The sequence below is a fragment of the Callionymus lyra genome, chromosome 7 (assembly GCF_982586985.1).
Source record: "Callionymus lyra chromosome 7, fCalLyr1.hap1.1, whole genome shotgun sequence".
Lineage (NCBI taxonomy): Eukaryota > Metazoa > Chordata > Actinopteri > Syngnathiformes > Callionymidae > Callionymus > Callionymus lyra.
The window spans coordinates 26,212,831-26,236,540 of record NC_141824.1 but is presented as its reverse complement, the minus strand read 5'-3'; the positions used below and the strand labels follow the sequence as shown (position 1 = coordinate 26,236,540).

General features: G+C 37.5%; 1 protein-coding gene across 1 annotated transcript in view; it reads left to right on the top strand.

Moving 5' to 3' along the window:
* frem2b (FRAS1 related extracellular matrix 2b) overlaps positions 1-23,710 on the top strand; it is a 100,928-nt gene that overhangs the window by 59,271 nt on the left and 17,947 nt on the right. Inside the window, exons 5-8 of the mRNA XM_087796454.1 lie at positions 1,362-1,487; positions 5,393-5,644; positions 21,624-21,773; positions 23,527-23,710. The exon at positions 23,527-23,710 is cut by the window's right edge and continues 26 nt beyond it. Of these exons, the coding sequence (XP_087652580.1) occupies positions 1,362-1,487; positions 5,393-5,644; positions 21,624-21,773; positions 23,527-23,710 (712 nt within the window). The remainder of the gene's footprint in view (positions 1-1,361; positions 1,488-5,392; positions 5,645-21,623; positions 21,774-23,526) is intronic.

Below are 23,710 nucleotides of genomic sequence, written 5' to 3'. Positions count from 1 at the left end.
CGCGGCTGCTTTCATGAAAACGTGGAATAGAAATTAGTTTTTATTTTTACCGACCAGACTGCCGAAGGTGACAGGAAACACACGAGCGTTTAAAAAGCCAAAATAGTTGTCAAAACATATTATATATGCGATTTGTTCGCAGCATCCTCTGGAGATGGAATGAGATGGAAAGACGGTCAGATTTAACTGGCTGTTGACGATTTTTGTTATTCTTTGCGGACATTTCTGGGATGCTGAATGAGCTCATTACGATTGTCTGAGAACGATGTGGAGCTCAGAGAGAAGCGAGGGAAGCCTGCCACTGAAACAGATTTTCAGGAGATTTAATTCAGTCTTTTATCTAGTGTTCACACACCAGTTTAGTTTTAAATCAGTCCTGCATTATTTAGCTAAACGTTTAAAGTATGATCAAGCCACAGTTTCTTTCATTTATGAAACAATAATAACGTCATAGCTTTTCACAATCCTTTAAGTGGTTACAAACTTCCCTCTTATAGCTCAGACTTTTCACGAACAGATAATGTAACTTTTATGTTTTCAGAGTTGACTCAAAAACCCTTAATAAAATGTCTGCATAAGTATTTGAGTTCCTGACCTCTGACCAATGCCAAGTCTAGTCAAGTTTAACTTTATTATCAGGCAAAACGTGTCAAAGAAAAAAGAGGTGTGTGTAAAGAAGAAACATGAATTTGTCCCTGAATATATATTTTTACGTTTACATTTCTGTACAGATTATTTAAATAATATGTTTTCAAAAAGGTTTAAACTTTTAAAAAAGCATTTTATCTCTGTCTCAAGATTCTACATATATAAAAAAAACTGAAGATTGAAAATTGAAAATACTACAAATGTTGTAGTGTTACAGGTATTATGTGTTAAACCAAGAAACAATGATTTAAGGAACGAACAAAGTAATATAATTATAAAATATTGTTTTCTTCTAAACAAAAAAGTTATACATTATCTTGAAAGGTATTTTGATGGTTCAAGCTGAGATTGTTTGTCAAATCCTAACATTTTCTGAAACTGTGTTATGTCTTTTCAACCAATCTGAACAAAATCAAATATTTTAAAATTAAATACAAACACAAGAATCTTTTTATTTTGACAGACTTTACGTCACTGAATCTCGTCTTCTTTACCTCTTCTGAATCTTTTTCTCACTGTTCATAATGTTATGCACCTGTGCGTTGAATCCTGAAGCAGCTTATCTTGTTCGAGTCTTCCTTGACCTCCAGCCTGATGCACCTCATCCTCCATATTCACTTTATCTTTTTCAATTAGCTCGTGTGACGTGAACATGAAAACAAAAGAGATTAAAGAAAACTAATAATCTGATAAGTGTCTGTGGTTCCGTGCAGAGTCGGCAGTGTTCATCCCCTCCTCGCTCTACAACATCGAGGAAGACGTCGGAGAGATGATGGTCCCGGTGCGCCGGAGCGGCGACGTCAGTCAGGAGTTGATGGTTGTTTGCTTCACGCAGCAAGGTGAGCGGTGATGACCAACACGACAACATGAAGTCTGCTACAACTTTAAAATCTGTTGTTTCTTTTCATTTTTTAATTGAACTGTGTTTTAAGAATTGTAATTGTTTTAAACTGACACTGCTACACAGTTGTTGTTTTTTGCATTTAACAACGTCCACCAAGTATATATGCCAGACCACCTCCTTATTGTTTTCATTGTTTTCTAATGAATCAAACACTACATGAGCTTAAGTTGAAACATGGACCTTTTTTTTTTTTAATCAGATGGTATCCCTTTCAACACTTAGTCCATCATCATAATTTTTTGGTTCAAGAACATGTCAGTAAATAAAACTTATTCAATTCTTGAGTCTACAAGAAAGTAGTGAAGGTCTGATGAAGCATCTGGTCTGATGCTTCATGAAGCATTGTCATGTTGTTTAGAGGTCAGTAGGTGGCGCCATCAGTTTAAAAATTATGTGGTATGTCATTTGAACAGTTGTTAAAAACAAAGGATAATAGTACCATCTAGCGGACTCTGAAAATAATGAAAATGCTTCATGAAGCTTCATCACACCATCACTACAAGAACGATACAAACCAAAGAAGACTTTATCAAACTGGAAGCAGAACCCCCAAAAATACAGTGTTCAATACACACTTCTGGAAAAATTACTTCAACCCAAAGCCAACTCACATGATGGTCAAAACACATTTACAGCAAAAGTCAAATCGCAGAAAAAATACAAAAAAAATGTGTAGCGGTCAAAACAAACTCACATAAAAGCCCAATTAAAGAAAATGTACAGAAAAATTCTGTTGCGGTCAAAACACACTCACAACGAATTCCAGTTAGATACAAAAAGATGTGTGGAAGTCAAAACATAAAAAAGAAAAAAGATTTGTGGTGTAGAAGGTGTAGAAATTACAAGAGCAAACTCGGGACCAGCTGCTACTTAACACCAACATTACCTGCTACTACAATGAGGCCGCTAACATTGTTTAAGGCAGTAGTTCCCAAACCCTGGGCCACAAAGAAAGAAAATATAATTGATATAATTTCTGTTTTATTGGTTGTTACTGTCTTGAAAAAAAACACAACATTTTCACTGAAGTATTGTTAGTCTGTGAAGAGGCTTGTTTCACTCAATACTAATCTGTAAACTAGTGATAGTGAGTAAAACATAAAATCCATCTACTTTTATTTTTTCTGTTTTTAGTTAAAGGTCAGCCCGCGAATGTAATGCTGACATTAAACCAATCGATGATGCAAAATCCCTGGGTTAGCGCAGCAATTTGCATCAAACTTTAAGTTGTATTACCGATGATTGTTGCTCGATATGATCCAATAAACACTTTAATCTCCTTAACAACTAATTTAAACGTCAATCAAATCTCTGATAAGGAAAAAGCTGTTGCGAGTTGTGACCCGAATCTCACGGCCGACTGACCTGCGGAGACGACTGCCTTTGTGCAGGTCAACAGGTCCGATCGGTATCTCAGCCGTCAAGTGCTTTAAGTCGCCCAGACAGGAATTAAACGCTTTTTCGAGGCTGTTCACGAGTCTGATAACAGCATTCTGCTACATTTGCAGCTGTCACGTCGAGCCAGTTAGACAGACGAGCAAACAAATCAGAGCAGGATTTCAACACCGCCTCGGTTAAATGTCTGTTTAACTATCTCGACGTGTTGTTTTGACACCATATCCCTGATCACACAACGATTACTCCTCGTCTTTGTCTCCGTCTGCACTCGTGAGGAGAACTTGAAACTCCATCTAGACGGAAGATTCCCAGCCACATCACACAGTCAGGGTTCTTTTTTTTAAAAGCACTCTAATATATTCTGCATCAGTTTGTCTGCTCCGGGTTTATTTCGCACATCTAAAGCAGGTGGTGCAGATGTTCTCTCGTTGACTGTGTCAGGACGTGCAAATGTGATGAATCCAATTATTCCTCCAGAGAACGTTTTTTAATCAACGACTGCTATATGAGCATTTTTAATGTGTGTCAACTTGTGAAAGAAAATGCTCTCATTGGTGTGACTTGTTGATAAATCTGCATGCTATCATTAAATTACTTCTATACACAGATTGGCCAAACATTATGACCAGCTGTATTGCTTCCACTACTTTTAATTCAAACAACTACATAATTTATTATGGATCAGATTTTCTAAAATAAGTACAGACATCACAGGGAAACAAAAATACAAATAAACAAGTACACACATGAGAAAATAAAAGACAATACAAAACCAAAAAGATGAACACAAGCTACTATTGGTTGCATATAGATATTCTATCTTTTTTGTGAGTACCATCTTTCAAACTTAGTAAAGTGGTCATATCTTCCGTTGGTGAATCTCCTCAATATATTCAATCCAAACTTTTTGATTCGGTGCATCAACATTCAGCCACTTCCTTGTAATTGCTTTTAAAGCAGCAAGTGTCAAAACTCTCAATAAATATTCATCACATTTTGGAAGGTTTATGGGAATGAGTCTTAACAAAAATATCTGCGGTTCTGTAGAAACAAACTTATTTTTAATGACATTGAGCCCAGAATATTAAAATAAGTAATAGACCAAAATAGATGCCATGTGTGACCACATTTCTCTGTCAACAGTTTTGTGGCTTTTCTAATTGTTAACCCAATTCACTATGCAATAAAGAATCTGATTAAAACCAACACATTTATTTCCATCTTTGGATAGACATTTTACTTGCTAAATTAAAGTAAATGCACTTTATTTCTGGCTACAAGCTATTATTCTTCCATTCAAAATGACTTGGAGTAGAGCTGATTAAATGGCAGGGATTCTGTTGGTCAGTTTTCACTGAATAAATTTAGAAGTTTAAAGGGCCTGTGCCGATAAGAGGACATGACTGATGATTTTGTTTCAAGGTTTGAATCCCAGTGAGAAATCCTTCGTTAGTGCAGGAAAACCCACAGAAGATCCAGCTCAGGCTTTCGTTAAAACACATTTAATCCGTAGTTCTATTTCGCCCCCCTGTGTGTTAAATTGTTTTACCCAAAAGACACTCCGGGTAGAGCTGTCTAGCACAGAAAAATGTTTTCCTGAAATTTCACTGGCGTTCCATAGCTTCTGTTTTGTGGAATATTTAGATTGCAAGAGAAAAGAAACCACATCCAGGACCACTTACAGTAGCCATGATGACTCTGAAAATATTCAATTAATTTATGTTTATATGTTGTAATTTGTAAATAGAGTGGACAAATACAAACATTAACCATGATACCTTTTAAAATAAATGTAAAATATTATCTATCATAATTATTAAAAGTTTTAAAAATATTTTATTGTTTAATCCAAAATACATTGCAATTGAAGATTTCCGATACAAATAAGTACAGTATATATAAGAAAAACTACTTTCATTTTGATAATGATAATGAATAAAAGACATATAATGTATTTGCAATTTACAAAGTATGTAAATATTTTAACACACACAAATTTGAAAACGAATATGAAAAAAAACATTAGACAGCTCACAGTTAATTTAAAGGGCATAGTACATGACTTCATTAAAACACAATATACAATCCAATGAATTGAACACTTTTCTTGATTTAGGTATTGTTTTATCATGGCAATGAAAAAAATAAATAAAAAAAAGCTTAGCAGGACTCAAGCATGTGACCTGAATAATACCAACACATGAAAAGTGATATATTTTTGTGCTTCTAACTATATGTTTTGTCAAGTTTTATCCACAGAGTTTGTCTTTACCGGAGAAACCCGGAGCAAACTTTCAAAATTGGATTACACTACAAAAAAACCCTGAGACCTAATCACTTCCTAGTTAACTTTTCTTGGATTTACATCATACTCTTGATGATACCTTATGAATGTTCAATACAATTATTTGACGTCCTCAACCTTCACTTCTCTGTTCCCAGCATCAGCAGCAGGAACCATCCCCACCACCGTCCTGTCCTACTCGGACTACATCTCCAGACCTGAAGACCACCACAGCATGCTGCGCTTCGACAAGGGCGAGGTGGAGAAACCCTGCCGCGTGGTCATCATCGACGACTCCCTGTACGAAGACGAGGAGAGCTTTAATATCACGCTCAGCATGCCCATGGGCGGCCGTCTAGCCTCCGACTTCCCGTCTGCCAGAATCACCATCATCGCCGATATGGATGACAGTAAGATCTCATTTCAGCAACCGTCAAGTGTTAAATGGAACGCAATAAAGTGTCACACAGCCGGCGCAGGTATGAAGAGTTATAGGGCTTTTACTTTTGAACGACTGGGTGACATTCAGCTGCCAGTAACTTTTCTCTTGAAAGTTTCTGATGAGTTTAAGAAATATGTCTAGTCAGCTCTCGTTTAGTGTTTGAACTTTTGCTTATTTATATTTATTTCTGCTTGAAGAGGCAGCAAACATGACGGGTGGGTGTTTGTCTCCTTTCCTTGGAGGCAGAGCTTATCTCTCATCTGCAGGTGTGGGCTGATATCATACCTGCTTTTGTTCCCCGACACCATCCGTCCATTCGGCTCCCAATCGCCCTCACCATCTTCAGGAAGTGCTGTTGTGGAATCAGATGCTGTGCAGCTGCAAACCTCGCCGTGTTTTTTTTTTTTTTTATCCCGGAATCAAAATCCATTTACAGGGAGATAAGTGGGATGATGACGACATGGGGGCACTCACTGTGTTCACCTGCTGCCTCATTACACGCAGCTTAAATTCCACCTTCCACTACCATTCATGCCAGTTTTAAAACTGACGATAAAATAATTCAGCCCGATGGAAAGCAGCGACACTTTTAAAGTTCAGTTAATGTCTTCGGAAAGATTGGATATCAGGTAGTCAAAAATAAAAGTCTGGAAGTTGTTGCAGTGAGCGACAAAAATCTTATCAGTAACACCAAACACAGACCAGATTCACCTGAACATGCTGCAATGGTTACACAGGATTTGCATGAGGGATAGAACAAATTCAAATAAATTCTGAAAGCAGAAAATGAGAGGTTTGTGAGGATATGTGCCAAATTATGTTAAAAATCTGCAGCTGTATAAATGAGTTCACTGGGAGTGGGTGAGACGATGGAGGATTTCAGCAGAAAAACAAGTTGAGTGTGACTGATTCGCATGAATTTATGAAGATGCGCTTTTTATGTTTTTACCATAATAGTTGTTGAGTATTCCCTTTTTTCATATTTTCTCTCAGTAAATTGTCAAATATTTAAAATTCAATTTGCAATCAGGAGATGTGACACATTTATGATGACATACATCAGATCAAATACTGAGTCAGAAAAATAATTATATTTGCAAGGGTAAAATTGTTTTTCACATGTTTTGAATGTGAGTCATTCTCAAAATCATCCATAAAACAACAGTACTGTAGTTTCAAATGTTACAAATATTATTCATCTTGGAAAATGGGGAACATTTTCAACAAGCCTAACATAACCCTAAAATCCAAACAATGGCATTCCTAGTGTTGTTTTGACTACAATATTGTGAATTGCTTGCAACTTTTTTTGCTGCTGACTGATAGTTTCCAATAATCAAAAAACCATTTGGCGCTCTAAAACTCAGAAAACTTAATGTTGCTGAAAAATCATTTTAAAGCTGCAGACCTTGAGTCGTTCCAGAACTACTGCATCATTTTTGAGAGCTGATGGCCCAACTTGTTTTGCTCAGCTGAAATTATCCCTCTTCCCCCCGAGGCCGAGACACTTTGGTCTCCCTGTGGCCTCCCGGAGTCTGTTGATGTCCCTGAAAGGCATTACATATGTGCAAGTCCAAACCAAAATACAAAATAAAGCCTCGACAGGACAAGTGTAAGACTTAGAGCGAAGCTTTTCTGCAAGAGTTAACTGAGTCCGAGCATACACGAGCGGTTTCAATCATCACTTTCAGCTTTTATCAACTCACTCTTAATGCATCACTTCCACTTGCTTGAGAGCGGTTTCACTCAAAACTGGCAGGGAACCAACCAATCACAGAGGTCGATGAAGGATGATGTGGTCAAGTGCTGTCAGAATTGACAGAATGTGCAACGGTTTCAATTTGTTAGCTCCACTTCTAGTGGAGAACTTCAAAAACGGCGGTAATTGTCCGGTTCATTTCTTGAGCTCCCAGAAATCTGTCAAATATGTTTTTAAAAAGATCAAAATAGCTAGTTGAAGTGTTGCTAATTTCAAAATATTTATTTTTCAACAAGAAAGTATTAATGCATTTTCAGAAATTATCACTTAGTATTAGCAACAGCGTAATATATTAAATATTTACTTAATTCCATGACTAAATTAAGTTTTAGTTTTAAATGGGTATTTTTTTTTTTAATTGAATGACATTTTACACTATATGCTGTACTTGGTAACTTAGCTAGTCTAGTACCAACAGTCATCATTCTGAGGTAAAGTTTACTACCTCATGGACTTCAGGCTTGCTAATGGAGTGGACAGTTGCACGTTGAGTCTGCTCTCCCAAGTTTACACTTAACACATCGAAAACTCGATTCAAATCAACGATACAGCAACGAAGAAGGAATAATCTCAACAGGTTACCAGAAAGATTCCGATACATATATCTGTTAACCTGTTATAACTTCACTTTGTTATGGGAGTAGCAGTTTTTTCACATGCATGTTATTATGCCTAGCATTGGACTTATAAGCTGATAGAGTTTTCACTTTAAGACTCCAACAACATAATGGGGATAATTAACAATTAGAATTGTTTGTAAATGTAAACGGTTTGAGTTAAGTGTTTGCAAAACTGAAAAAAGGATGATGCAGAAGTTTTATTCTTGCAAGAGACTCATATGCAATAACAGGAAAATGACAAATTGAAAAGATCCGGGTATTTAAATTCATATTTCAGGAATGTTCATTGCTAAACATGTGTGTTTCTACATTGGTAATGGATTTTAATTCAAGATGAATCTGTTCCCCGAGGCTGTTATATCTCTTTTTATCATTACCAGTCACACTTGCAGATTCCCAGTTCTCGTATTGGGACAAGCTAATATCCAGATTCGTAAATGGTCAGTACATTACAACTTAACAAAGATCGAGGCAGATTTGCATTTCCAAACTTTAAAGAATATTATTATGCTGCCCAAATAAAATACTTTATTGAATGGTGCTCCCCTGAATATGTAATAGTAAAAGAATTGAGCTGAACTTCGAGCAAATCCAATTGGAAGCGATTTTAGCAGACAGAGATGAATGTAAAAGTAAAACCGGAGTGCCCGGAGTAAACCCACGCAACACGGGGAGAACATGCAAACTCCACACAGAATGGTTGGCTCGGCCTGGAATCGAACCAGCAACTTTCTTGCTGTGAGGTGACCGTGCTAACCATCCAATTGTTTATAGATCACCCATCAAAAATTGTTTCTAAATTACATAGCAGCTTACAAAAAAGCAATGGCAGAAATACTCTTTATGTCAAGTGAAAATGAGTTAAAAATTGCGATATCTGAAGAAGAGAGGCATTCAATGTGTAGAACACAGATCTACGAGTTCGAAAAGATGGATGGAATTTGGTTGGAAGGTTTTTATCTGATTTTTATATAATAACACCTAATTTGAAGGGAAAACTTTTAGGGAAGCCACAACACTGTTGGTCACACATCTGGGAATCATTCTCACATATTTTGGAATTGTACTAAGGTGCAAATATTCTGAGTTGATGTGATAAATACACTTGAAAATATCCTCTTTAAATGCTCTAGAGACCCTCGGACATTTCTGCTCGGTTTCATTCCCTTAAGCCTTTCAAAAAAGTGATGTCTATTTATTCAAAGTTCTGTCACTTTCTGCAAAATCAGCAATCACACGGAACTGGCGAAATGTTGAAGCACCAAATTTAAACTGTTGGTTTTAAATTATTAAGGAGATTCACCAAATGTAAGAACTGACCTCTTTCATGAGGATGAACGCTGGGATAGGAAAAGATGAACAAAATGGAATATCTATGTACAAAGTAATATAGACTTATAGACATTTTTGAACATTCCCTAATTTTTGGTTTTGTCTTTTTTTCATGTATGTACGGACTTTTTTTTTTTTGTTTACCTGTGATTTCTGTACTTATCTACAAAATATGATAAATAAACAGTAAAAAAAAATAAAATAAAATAAGTTAACTACCTCAACACTTTGTTTCTCTTTATACATGGACCAATATAATATACATTCTGCTAATCATGAATTAATTTACAAACCTATAATTTATAATATCAAATTGATATCTTAATTTATGAAAAGTCCCTCATCATGATCTCTCTAAAATCTTGGCGAACGAGTCCATTATAACTTAATAACTCCTCCTCCAGCTCATCGCTTTCATGTCATCAAATGTCTCACCTGGAAAATTGTTTCGTCACCCCTGGTCTAAAATGTTGGATCATATCTTGACTATTTTAGATTAATACAGATGTTACAGTCCCATCACTGACTTTGTCAGTTTGTGGTTTGATGTTCAGTTTTGAGCCGCAGAGTGAGTGACGGAGCCGAATGAACGTGTGAACGACTTGATTAACTTGAAGCGCGACAGAAGAAGAAAGTCTCAGAAAATGTGTTTCATTCGCTCACAGTTGTGACAGAATAGATGATTTGAAGCCCTTGTGGGATTTGAAAGTCTGGCTCAAGATAACACGTTTGAATTTCAACCCTTAAAAAGACAGACTGAACAAAGTTTCTCGTTCAGTAATAATTCTTCTTGTGTCTTTCTCGACCTTTGACCTGCCGACGTTGTGTCAACATTGTAAAGACACGGCGGTTGCACATGACGCCTTCTTCTGTTTGCACTGCTCGTTCCATAGAGTGAACGACCTGCTTAAATATTTCCTTTCAGGAATGCATGTGACAACAAACAAAATGGTGGACACCTGAGTGAAGCCCCCCCTCTTTGTCTCAGCTCCTGTTCCTCGCACTTCACCTGCAATCATCTAACCTGTTCAAAGAAGAGTGGGGGGGGCATGAGTGGAATGTTTTCCTGCTGCGGATGCAACCTGAGCTGAGGCTGTGTGGACCTTTTGACCCGCCTTGCTCCTGGGTATTGACTGCTGCTGAGACATACAGCCTTTTAATTGGACTCGGAACAGCCGGCGATGAGCCTGTTCAGGTGTTCATCGACTCATCCAAGTTTGTTTTTTCTTTTAGTCTGTAATACATTCGTTGTTATTTGAGTTCAACCTTCACCCTGGATTTCTTCATTATAAAAAACAACCTCTTTCAACACCTTTTCAAGATGGCACCTTTTCGCTTGTCTTTTATCTTTAAGAATATCTTTTTATTAAATTAGTTTGACATTTCTTGACACCTACATTGTCTGGACTCCTTGAGTCTGACTTTTTTCATGATTTTGTCCCTGAACAGCTTCTCATACACTCAATAACTTTCCATTCTTTAATAATATCTTTGTGTTGGTTGGTAAAAACTTCATTTTTATCTTACAGCTGGAATAACATCGGCATCCGTTTCAATCGTTTCCTTGTCACGAGCAGCTTGAGCGATGATCTTGACAGGTGCATGAGTTCAACCTTCAGTTCTAGGAGGTGCTTTTATCAATTTGTCTCCCAACCTAAACACCATAAACATCTGGCCACTCCTTGTTCTTGACCGTAAATATTCCTGGTCAACACCAAAGGCCTAGTTGATCATTAAAACCATCCATCAGATTATCCTTCACAAACTTTCTTTCTCATACTGGCAACTAATGTTGATTTTTATTAATCATTGATTTAAAACTGAGAACATGTTTGTCATAATTTTGCCTGACAGTTCTTAATGGTTCTTAATATATATTGGTGTGTCTTTGTGTTCTAATATTTGCTCAACACCTCTACTTAGTTTTTGATGTTGTTTATTTCTACAACCCTGTTTTTGGTCTCTGACTAGTCTGACCTGAGCCAACAAGTCTTTGTTTTGATACCCCATATATTCAATATAAAGCTCTGGGTACTGGGTGTGTTTTATCTCTTGTTTTACTAGTGCAAAGATATCTGTTACATGGTAGTTATTTCACCTCAGAATGACTGCAGCTAGCACTATTAATAACAAGCTAAGCAGGCAAGTATAGCATGTATTTTAACATGTCCCTCAATTCAAATGATTGTTTATGAATTAAACTTGTATTGAAATTTCTTTAACAAATGGGTGATACGGTTAAAGTGCCGTTATCTCAGGTTCAAGGTGACCCGGAGGCCTGTAAAAAAGTAATCTGTTTAAGGTATCCCTTGTGCCTTCGGGTCACCTTGACCCTGAGATAACAAAAGGGTTAAGAACAAACTTAAAATAACCAGTAAATCATTATATAATGTCAGGGTTTTGTTCAATAAAACGACCCCCCCCGGCATCGATACGTGGTTGTGGTGGTAAAGAAGGACACAGACATAGGAAAGAGTTAAAGAGAAAATGCTTGTTTAGTGAAATATGCAAAAGTCTGAAACACAACTTACATGATCACGGGCCTTGGCAAAGTAGAGATCAATCGTAGAGACATGTTTAAGGGCCAAGCGCAAAGTTCTAACGAAATGGCAGATCTTTTATAGTATGAATATTTAGGTAAACGTCTCTAGTCATTTGTGCTTGTATGATTGGTTAGTAACTCTAAACACTCATATTTTGGTTGTGGAATTTGACCGCAGTTGATGTCTTCTAGACAGAATCTGTTTATCAGTTGAATTATGCAGATGTCTGCCTTTGGTCCAGAGACTAGCCGGCACAATCGAGAGATTGTTTTGTATCTCTTAGTGTAAAGTATCTCTTGAGAGAGGTAATGATTATTTAATATTAATTAAATATGAAAGATTATCAGTTAATCAAGATAATCTGATAATCAATCAGATAGTGTGGGAACCATCTTGAGGACTAGGCACTAGCAAATGTATGTGATGTCATCTGCAGTCTGCGAGGTCACTTTAGAATTATTTTCTGTTGTAGGCAGAACCTTTAGGTGTTAAATGGTAGATAAAACTGGGGGACGTATGTTATTTATGATTTTGATGTGACGAATAATGCTTTCATTTTTTTGAACATATACTATAAAATCGTAATCTTTTTTTAAATGGGGTCTAAAAAATTAGAAACGTTTACAAAGTTTATTGGTAATTATATGTCTGACATTACAAAATGATGTCCTGGATTTAGCAAAAATGAACCAAATAGAGCAGTTATTGTTTGACGAGGTTTCATAAACGGTGGCTTCATGATACAGCATCACCTTTTTTTTAACTGAGAAAGATCCCATGGCCTTTGAAAATGAGGATATTTTATCATAAAACCTCAACAGCTGTTTCATGAAACCTCATCAGACCATCAATAAAAACATTAAACACATAATTAATTAACAGATCATTGAATATATTTAACACATTTGACAATTTTAAGAGCTCATGACGCGGACCAGAAAAACCCATCATGATCTGACTTGACTCATGAAGATGTTTTAATGATATGTACGAAGAAAGTCATCATTATTGAAACAGTAAGTAACACAACAATTGAAAATAGACCAGCAAACACAGCAACAAAGTCATTTAACGTTAATAGCTTTCAGAAAACAGCTGATAAGCAGATTTCTTTCTTCTGAATCAATATTTGGGCGTCACAGGATTAGCTTCAGCCGGACTGACAGCGCTAACGCAGTGTTTATTCCTGCTTTATCTGCAATCATGTTTTCGTAGCTGCAGGCTTTGTTGGGACGTCTGGCTGACTAACAGATTCTTCTTATGCCTCTTCACAGCGTCGCCGTCGACGACAAAGTTTTTCTTTGTTCTTACGTTTGTGACGTTCAGCTGTTTCAACGTGATGTGAAGAAGCTTCATCTTCGGATTCGTGCTAACCTGACACTGTTTAATACAGTGAAATAATTCCCAGTTTCCAGTGAATTAACAGGAGTAAGATACTGTCAAATTGTCGCTGAAGGAGGCGATAATGAAACACGGTCGATAAATAAAAACAAGATAATGACATGCAGAAATCTGTGCTGGCAGCAGATTATATTGGTTTGTTAAATATTTATTGAAGCAGTGGCTGGGAGGAGAGATTCACTTCACAATGAGCATTTAACAAATCAGTAACTAAACTCTCTTGATTGGAACATTTAAGCAGCAATTATGACGAGTGTATCAAATGTATTCACTGTTATCTTATTTCTGAAAACTCCTTATAATATAATAACTTAGGAATAACTTAGAAATATAATAAATATTTGTTTTCCTACTGTAGTGATAAATCAATATATCTGCAGTTTTCAGATAATTTATTATGATTCATTTTCATATTATCTGCGACTCAACGTTTGAAAATAGTTGGATTCATATTATTAATATTATTAAATAATTTGTGAATATAAATTGAACAACTTACAGTTGTTTTTTTCTGTTTGCTCACATATAATAATTATGAATAAAGTACCAGAAGGGATATCACAAACACATTTGTTTTTGGGCCAACGGGTCACCTTGACCCTGGGAAAACACAAGGGTGAATTATTTCCATATGAATTATAATTTATTTTACATTATAACTATAATTAACATAACTAAATCTAAATGATTAAAGAACATTTTCATATAGTTTAATTGTTAATTGGTCAATGATTAGTTTTTCCTAGAATTAAAGTGGTTTCTACTGTAGCAAAAGGTTCTTTTTGTAAAGTGCTAAAGAACATTTTATGCGCACAGGGAAGATCTCGCACACATTTTTCAAACTTTCGAAAATGAAAAATCAGCCGCTTTCTAATGCCCGACTTTATAACTGAGCGATTCTAAACCAAACACACTCTTGCAGTTATGATTCTGAAAGTTGACCTTACAGTCCAGCTGAGACGGACTCTGATGATATATTAGTTGTATTTCTGGCCTTGCAGGCTTTAGTGAAAAGGAATGAACACGAGCTCTGCATCGCTCTTTGTCGACTGAAGTGAAGTGTTGCACCTGTGTCCACCTGTGCCCAGGGGTCTCGTGCACGAACACTGCCCTGTTCACACACACAGAAACACAAATAGAAGTCACATCACAGTCGCAAAGAAAGGGATGAAGCTAGCAGCCACATGTGTAGACATGCACACACACACACAGAAGTGGTATTGTCTGCCAAGTGTCTGATTTCATCAAGCAATTTGCAGAAGTTTGCGTGAAGAATTCCAATGAGCTTCGTATTCAAATGAGCGGAGTCTGTCTTTGCATCCACAAGCAGCTCTGCAGACTCTTCTTTTTTACTTCCACCCAAAACATTTATTCCCACAATTATCCCGCCATCACCTGCAGGGACGACGCAATTAAAATCAGCTGCGTACGGAATTAAATCGATTTTTTTTCTTTCCTTTTTGATGAATGTGAAGAAAAGTTAGTCTGCGACTCAACCGCAGGAAAAGTCTTTTGTGTTCTTGTCTGCTTCTAATATCATTGTCGAGATGGTGATGAAGCTTTTGTGTAACTTAATCCCATTATATGTCCATTTAAACAAATCCCACTTCGAGCTTTAATAACAAATGATTATTTTTTGCACAAAAGCGCTGATTTTTCTGCTCAAATATTTACTCCTCTTCTTTCTTTGTTAGACCCTGCAACAAAGAATAAGCACAAATGTGACGTTCAATACACAAGATTAAATAGAAACTGGAACTGAATTGACTCAGCATCAACACTAGTTTAAGTGAAAATACTCTTCACTTGAGTGTATGTTTGAATAAAGTTGTGAAATATGCATTACTGGATACATATTTTCAGATGATTTTTGTTTTCTTTTTTATAATCATCTGTTTGTCTTCAATTTTTTTCACAACAATGAAAACACCAGTTCTGTGTTCCTTTTTTAGAATAACTGTGATGCAGTAATTCCTTGAGAGAAACGCACAGATCCAGACAATATAGTATAACATGTCTTTTTGGTTAGCTTGGTAAATACCATAGTTTGGTCTGGTGAGGTGCTTTTTATGTTTTAACTTTTAACTTTTTCTATATCCCACTTATTACCACAGCCAGCATTATCACCGGCAGAAAAAAGTTTTAAAAAAGGTTAATAATAATGCCTAAAACAGTGTGTAAAAAATGCAAGAATGTTTCCATTGCTATATGTTTAACTATTCTTTTTTTCAATACATATATATTTTTTATTTTTGTATGAATTTTATATTGTTTTATTTGATTTTTTTGGACACAATGCTAATAACTATAATTTACGATGATGCACCGGATAATTGTATTATCCTTAATTTGGTAAATATTAGCTATGTTTCTGCAGAATAGAGAAATAGATTGCATTTCATTCATTATTATTTAATAGTGTACAACAAAACAACTAATTGTTTTTTTAAAACCTATTGTTGTCTAGTGATGATTGTGTTTTAGTTTTATCTGAAATCTCAAAATGTTGGAGGTGCAGATACAGTGTCCAAATAGTGCTAAACAAATGAATACAAAGCTTTGTCTAAAGAGCTTATGTGATATTTTACTTTTTTTTATTTGGTAATATAATCAAACCTTTCTACCATGTATGTTATTATTAGAATAGTTTTTTACTCTTCAAGTTGTAGCAATTTTTTCTGGTATAATAAGGCACTTTTGTAGAATGTAACAGACTTTGCCTGTAGTCAATTGAGAAACTAAACTATCAAGGTGAGTCTTAAAGTAGTCAATATACCCCTCGGCCCCAAGCAAACCCCCAAAAAAACTGTTTACGACCTGGGAAAATTGAGCTTTTCTTAATATGAAAATATATTTTTTAAATTACTACTAATTATATATTTTAAGAAAACTATTGAATTATTTATTATTTATTATTATTGTGTCTTTTTGTTATTAGCATCTTGGAATCTGATGCTTTTCCGACTTAAAACTAATGTAACATATCTTTCAACATGGGAAGAAGTTGTGGGTGAACAATGTCTTCGTTGCTTGAGTTTGCGAGACCGATACAGTAACTTCAGGTGCTCAGGTCGACCGTCACGGTGGGACATTCACAACATTTACGAGCTGAGACTGAGGCATGCATGGACAGACCTCTTCCCAACAACGTCCTGATGTTTTTCCCCGCCATAAGTGGCCACATCCTTCCAGCGCGGCTTTCACCTGAGACGCCGGGACGTGTCTTCTCTTGCAGAGCTAATTGCTGTTTAATATCGACTCTGCATCCGGGAGATGTTTTGATGGCGTGGAAGACGAGAAGATTCCTGCAGAGACTTGACTTCAACAGTCTCCTGTCGCTCGCCAGTAAATATTGCTGAGCTCGTGAACATGTGATTATGACTCTGTTTAAAGGAGAGAACATCCTGTATGAGGCCGAATTCGAGGAGAAGCCTGTGATTATCTTTCACCTGGATTCCTTTTTGCGTCTCTTATAAACAGCTGTCCGAAAGTTTTTAAGCCAGACGGACGAGTCCAGAACTCGTCTGACTCGAACACACTTTTTAACCACTCCACGTTTTAATAGGACCGCTGTGGGAAGAAGTTGTGGGTGAAGGAGTGCTAGCCGGGGCTCGATTGAATCTCACCATTAGAAGAGCCACTTAGCGCTGTGGGAATGTCAGGCGAAGTTCAAGTGAAATCAGGCAGTCAGGAGGAGTCCAACCTCTCCTTAGGGATGCCCGAGTGTCTCCCGCTCACACGTGTGCGAACAAGTGCCTCTGTTTTTTATTCTAAACACTGCATTAACATCAGAGTGTTAACAAAAGGGTTGTTGTTTTCAAAAACAGCAATGTACCTTAAACAACAAAACTATTTTACAATATCCTAAAAAAAAAAAAGCGTTTTGGAGGAAAAACTGCAATAAAAAGTTATTTATATGATCTTTGCTCAATTATGAAAAGACAAAAAAGCCTTTTTAATTGGCAAAGTTGACACTTTAACTTATTTGGGTCATGACTAGTGATGGTACTGATACTGTGGTAACTAAATGGTCTGACATAAACGGAAGACCAGAAAGCAATGCCAAATTTTTGTCCTTTTATTTAGGTTTTGGTGTTTTCCTTTGACCCAAAAAATAATCTAAAAAACAAGAATTAAACAAGTTTTTATAAATATAGAGTATATATATATAAAGTATATGTAAATATATAGTGCCAGTGATTCACAGCACTCATAGTCACGCATGCATGCTGTTGTACAAACACACAATTTTGCCCCCAAAATAATACTGACAGAATTCAACTATGCTAATCTGGACACTCACATTAAAGCCTTCATTTATTTAACACTGTTATAGAACCGGCATGGTTTCAAAAGTAACGGTCCCCAAATAAAACCTTACGATACCCAAAACAATGGACATGGAATGGATCTATGTTTTTCAATAAAATTTTTGATAATTGGCCTAATTGTCTTGAGTTTTAAACGTCCTCAAGTTAGTTCAGACATTGGGTTTGTTTTCTCTGTGTTCTGGTTCTACTTGCTGGTCTCTTCTGAGCTACAGTGAGGAGGCAAACAAGTCTTCAAAATCGCTTGCTGCAGAACTAATGAGGAAAAAGAGACCATGTTTGTAGACAAAAGTTCTTCATGCTCATCGCAGAACTTTACAGATCGGCTTCCAGTAAATAATGCTGCCAGTGGAAGTGTAACAGCTCCCCATACAGTACATATCATTTTGTTCAGTGGAACACAGAGATCAGTCGGTTCGGAACATTGGCAGCAGACAAGAGAAGCTTAATCGGGACAAAAGTTCTTATTTTTGGATTTTTAAAAGCCATGGCTGGGAAGACTAATTGACCAAAGTAACTGCAAAAAATGAGCAAAAACAACACCTACAATTCTACTTTTTTGAAAATCATCGTTCAGAATTCAATAATAAACCAGCCATCATGTGGCTGAGGTGACAAAACCCTTTATTCTTGTTCATAATGCATGTTTAAGAGCGGGTAGATAAAATCATCAGAGCTTTTAAAACACCGGAGTGCTGCAGTCTTGCCTTCAGTGTTGGACACTTTTCAGGCAAGTGTAAAGATGAAAAAAAAAATTGTATTCATTAATTGATTTATTATTATTCTTACCACATAAGGGAACTTTGAGTTTTGCTTTAAGCAGCAAAAAATGAAAAGAAAAAAACAGACACACTGAAATAATACAAAAATGGGGGGGGGGGGGGTTATTAACACTAATTAAAACATGTTAATTCTTTATTAAATTATCTGACTGCAGAAAGGAGTCCTGGAATCTTTCCTTCCTATAGCTTGGGTGAACAAGTCTGGAACTGAAGGTGCTGTTCAGTGACATTAGAGTGTCCTGACAGCTATTGCATCGAGCTGTTTGGGTGCATTCAGTGCTTGTCTAGGTCTCCTTTTTTAACCTTGTTTAATGTACGACACATTGTCAAATCTGTGGTTCAATATTTTCTCTAATATATGGTTGTTGTTGAATATTCTTCCATAGTAAAGTCGTATCATTAGCATTTAAAATTATGTATTCATAGCGATGTTTGTCAAACTAGAGGTCTGGTTCCAGAATATTCCGACCGACTCCCACTTGTTTGTGAAACAACAACCTTCTTTGTAGTTGTATCCAATTTGGAGTATTTACACACGCGTACACCTGGAAATGAAATTGAAAACCAGCGTGTGTTCCGCTCGCCCCGCGGCTTCATCTGCTGTCGGACAGAACTCCCTTTATTAAACGGAGCGTGAACCCTTGGTAGCTCACTTGGTGTCTCATGCGCGACCCTTATCTGATTACCGTCCCGGTCCGACGGGGCCTGGAGATCCCGACCTCAAGCTTGTAGATCTGATTACTCGTCATGTCGGCAACACGCCGCTGGCTGCCAAAAACATTGTTTGGTTTCTCTGCGGGGAGCGACTCTGGCAGCTGCCTCCCTCTTGATGCAGCACTTATTGTCCTGGCAGAGCTCTCGGGAGACGCATAGAAGTTTTTTTCCCCTCGCCAGCACAACAGGGGGACATTATTACTGCCTTCGTTTTGATTGTTCCCTCAACCACTTACTTTTTAGACGTTCAAAACATGACTTGTCCTTCTGAAAATAAGCAAAAAAAACAAAAAAAAGAATCATCTCTCATGAAACACCTGGGGAATCGTAATGCTTCAGTGTGATCAGTAGGTGGGATAGCAACGGAATTTATTTCCCATAAAACAAAACATCACATATTTATGTATTTGAATGTATTCAATATGTTTATCACTCCCAGCTGTTTGTAAATTATTTACATTTCGCTGCTTAATGTGACACAAGAACCAGCTAGGTATTATCTCCATGGAAACCGGCGCCTCGGACAGAGCAGTGTATTTTAGTTTGATGTGTTTTACGAGTGAACGCATCGTCAGTGTAAAAGCCAACAGATGATAACATTTCAAGGTCGTTAATTTGTTTGGCAGCGGTACTCGGTACTCGGGATCGGTCTATAAATCTGTTAGCTTGGCCCGCTACAAGTCAGTGTGCTTCAGTCAGCTCGTTCAGTCATTTCATCTTATTCACATTAAAGCCACACGGCAGGAGCCGCCGCCCATTGACGCCTAGTGCAACTCACATTTATACATTTATACATGGATGGATGATGGATGGATGGATGGATGGATGGATGGATGGATGGATGGATGGATGGATGGATGGATGGATGGATGGATGGATGGATGGATGGATGGATGGATGGATGGATGGATGGATGGATGGATGGATGGATGGATGGATGGATGGATGGATGGATGGATGGATGGATGGATGGATGGATGGATGGATGGATGGATGGATGGATGGATGGATGGATGGATGGATGGATGGATGGATGGATGGATGGATGGATGGATGGATGGATGGATGGATGGACAGGAAAAAGGTTTACTCATTTGTAACATATTTTAAAATATGCTCTTAAAATCCAAATTAAAACATAAAAACATCTTACTTTTTTAACAACATAAAAAAATGTGTTTTAAATGGAACAAACTGTTTGTTTCAGAAATGATCCTCATCTTGTTAGTAACATCTATCCAAAGTTGAAATAAGGTTACTTTAACTTCGTTCAAGTCTTTTTGGCAAATAAAAAACGGCATTAAAAAAATAAGAGAAGAGTCAGACTAAGGCTATACAGGGATCTCATATTTCTTAATGGAAATTTGGAAGGGCTAAAAAATGGATACTCGCTCAGTCGTAAAATTACATTTCACTTTTAAACTTGCTCCATTAGCCTTTTCATCAAAAAAGTATGAGAATTAAATCTAACTTTTAAAGTGAGACACGACTCCTGTCAAACATTTCCCTTTACTTTTTTTTCCTTTGTATTTGGCTGTTTGGCTCTTTACAACCACTCGGGAAATATAGTTAATTTCAACTCCAAAAACAGTCAGATTTAAGAAGTATGCATGTGTGAGAACACATTTATCTGGAACAAAACTTAAGATTCCTGTTTTATTTTATTAAAACAAACCGACTTTCTATCTCCACAAATGTACAGTAGGAAAGATAATCACCTAAAAGCCTCTTGAATAACAAAGATGAGAACTAAATGATGCCTTTTACATTGGTAAATTGTGTTTTTGCCTTTAATATAATCCCTGTAGGAGTTCTTGACACCATCTGTCAGACTCAAGAGGCAAAAATGTACTGCACATAATGCAGCATGTACTATATGATCCTTCATAGACATAGCAAAGTTTCTCTTTATTGAAGCTATAAAACGTTCAAAACATTTTCAGTGGCTGCTCTTCATCCTTCCGTATTTTGAGCCAGCAGCACAATTTATTTCTGCTTGATGCATCCATGACATCATCAGAGTGGGATCTCTGGGAAGAAGTGTGAAACAGGTTAAAAGGAGAACAGTGGGTGAGTTTGGCTGCAGTGGAATCTCGAAGAAAGATTGCGGCGAGGCAGGCCCGGGCTGGCACGTGAAGCTCTCCATCCCCCGGACCTCCTGTCAGGCCGCCTGCCTGCCTCTCAGACCCGTCACCCTCGTCATCATCACCTCCACTTCTCATACGTGCAGATGTCGAACCCCCCCCCCTACTTTCGACACAGCCTCAGGATCTGAGAAAGTGTTTTTTGTTGCGATTACAGTGGCGAAGATGCTGCTTTAATTCTCCTGTAATTAGCGCGAGGACTCCTGCTATTACAGATTCAAGCGAGCAATTACATCAGGTGTTCAAACAGCCCGCTGTGATGCAGCAAAACAATTATTATCGATCACATCCTCCCGTGTCCTCACATGCTTTATCCCTCCTCAGCGCCCGTGTTCTACTTCGGAAACACCAACTACCATGTGGACGAGAGCGAGGCCTTCGTGGAGGTGCAGGTGTGGAGGACCGGGAGTGACCTCTCCAAAGGAGCGACGGTCACGGTGCGCTCCAGGAAAACGGATCCCGTCTCGGCCGAGGGTGGGTGACTTGACTTTTCACTGGTTACTGGTGGTCCCGTGTCGTCACCTTGTCTGTCTTTGTTGAGCTCTGAGGGATGTCGTTGCTGACCAGAGGAATGTAAATAAGGCTTTAGGTAAAGGAAGTCCTGTTGGGCTCTTGTCTTGAGACCAAGCACAGATGGATCTTCAGGAATTCCTGACATTTCAGGCCCTACCTTGCATGCACATCAAATATATTTACCTGTTCACTGATGTTTTTGTCGCCTTTAAAGTGTTTTTTCTTTTTTTTTTTTTTTTCTAGTGATGTTCTAATAAAGCTTCATGAAGCAGTTTCATTATTTTCAGAGCCCACTAGATGGCGGTCTCTGTGCGATTTTCCTTTACTTTAAACAAGTGTTCTAATGAAACATCACATTATTTTTAAACTGAGGGCGCCACCTACTGATCTCTGAACAACATGACACTGCTTCATGAAGCTTCACTGGCAAATCACAATTTTATTTTTCATTTCAATCTATGGTAACATTTTAAAGGATTATCTGATATGGAAGAGGCCAACATCAACAAGGAATCATTAGAGTAACACCCAAAACATCTGCAATAGAGTCATCAAAGCGCAGTAGTTATGCAGGTGCTTTTTATAATAACTTCTGAATTGTTGTTATGTGGTCAATGAGAGGGAATGAGACGAAGAAAAATGTGTTAGAAAAATGTTTTATTTCTTGGTTATCTGCCCAGTTAATCAGTATCTCTGTGTATTGACAATGATATGAAATGATACAATATGTATCACGATAAAGTGGAAACGGTACGATATCTTGCGATACTGTAGGAATAAGGATACATTTGTGGTATTGTCTGAGAACTTGACATTGGTGTTGCAGAATTTACAGACCACAGGACTCTTGGAAAACTTGTGTTGAAACAAAAATGTGTCCAAAATAAGCTTTTAAAATCTGCTGGAGTCGACTGTATCCTCTCATCCTCAGTTATTGCCGGGATCTTTTATTGTTCCTTGAGGTGCAGAGAATGCAATTACTGCCGTCATCCAGCAGCCTGAATTTAATTCACCGTAAAAAAATGAACAAACTTTATGACTATATGATGTTAATAGTAAATCAAATCAAATAAAAACGCTCACTCAATCTCACTAAAAGGTATTTTAAAGTTCCAGCCTTAGTAATTGTTTCAAGTACTACACCAGCAGCTATGCTGGCTTGTTTACTGGCATACAAATAAATAATAAAATTCCAAGACTGAAATTATATAAACATAAACGTGTGAATTGTTTTAAACTGAGAAGTCAAAAACTCACAATACTGGTTAATAACTTCCAGATATCGAATATTTTAGTTCGTTTTGAAATAGTGATAGTTCCACATGGATTCCAAATATATACACCAAGACCACCTGTTTATGATTGCAGTCCAAAAAAAGGGTTACTAGCAGCAACTCAATCACGACCAGCTTCAAACCCTCTCACACATATCTGGGTCACAAGTGCACGAGAGAAGCCTGCGGGCGAATGTCTGGCTGTGAATTCCTCATCTCTTCCGAGAATGTCAAACGAGAGAGCTGTTCATGTGCGGCGTGGTATCCACTTGTGGCCGCGGTCTTTCATTCACTCGTCGTGTTGCAACTGTTGGTGCATAGTGACGGTGACATGGAGAGTGTTCTTTTGATCTGGCCTGCTGACGAATGAGTAACCGAGCGACGTGAGAGATGTTTGCTTCATTAGCTTTTGTCTTCAACCTCGATGTGTTCCGGAGCAGCTGGCGTGGATTATGTCGGCATCAGCCGGAATCTGGACTTCGCGCCGGGGGTGACCATGCAGACGTTTCGAGTGGCCATCCTGGACGACCTGGGCCAGCCGATGCTGGAGGGGCCGGAGATTTTTCAACTGGTGCTCCAAATGCCCATGAACGGGATCCTGGGCGAGCCGAGCAAGGCGGTCAT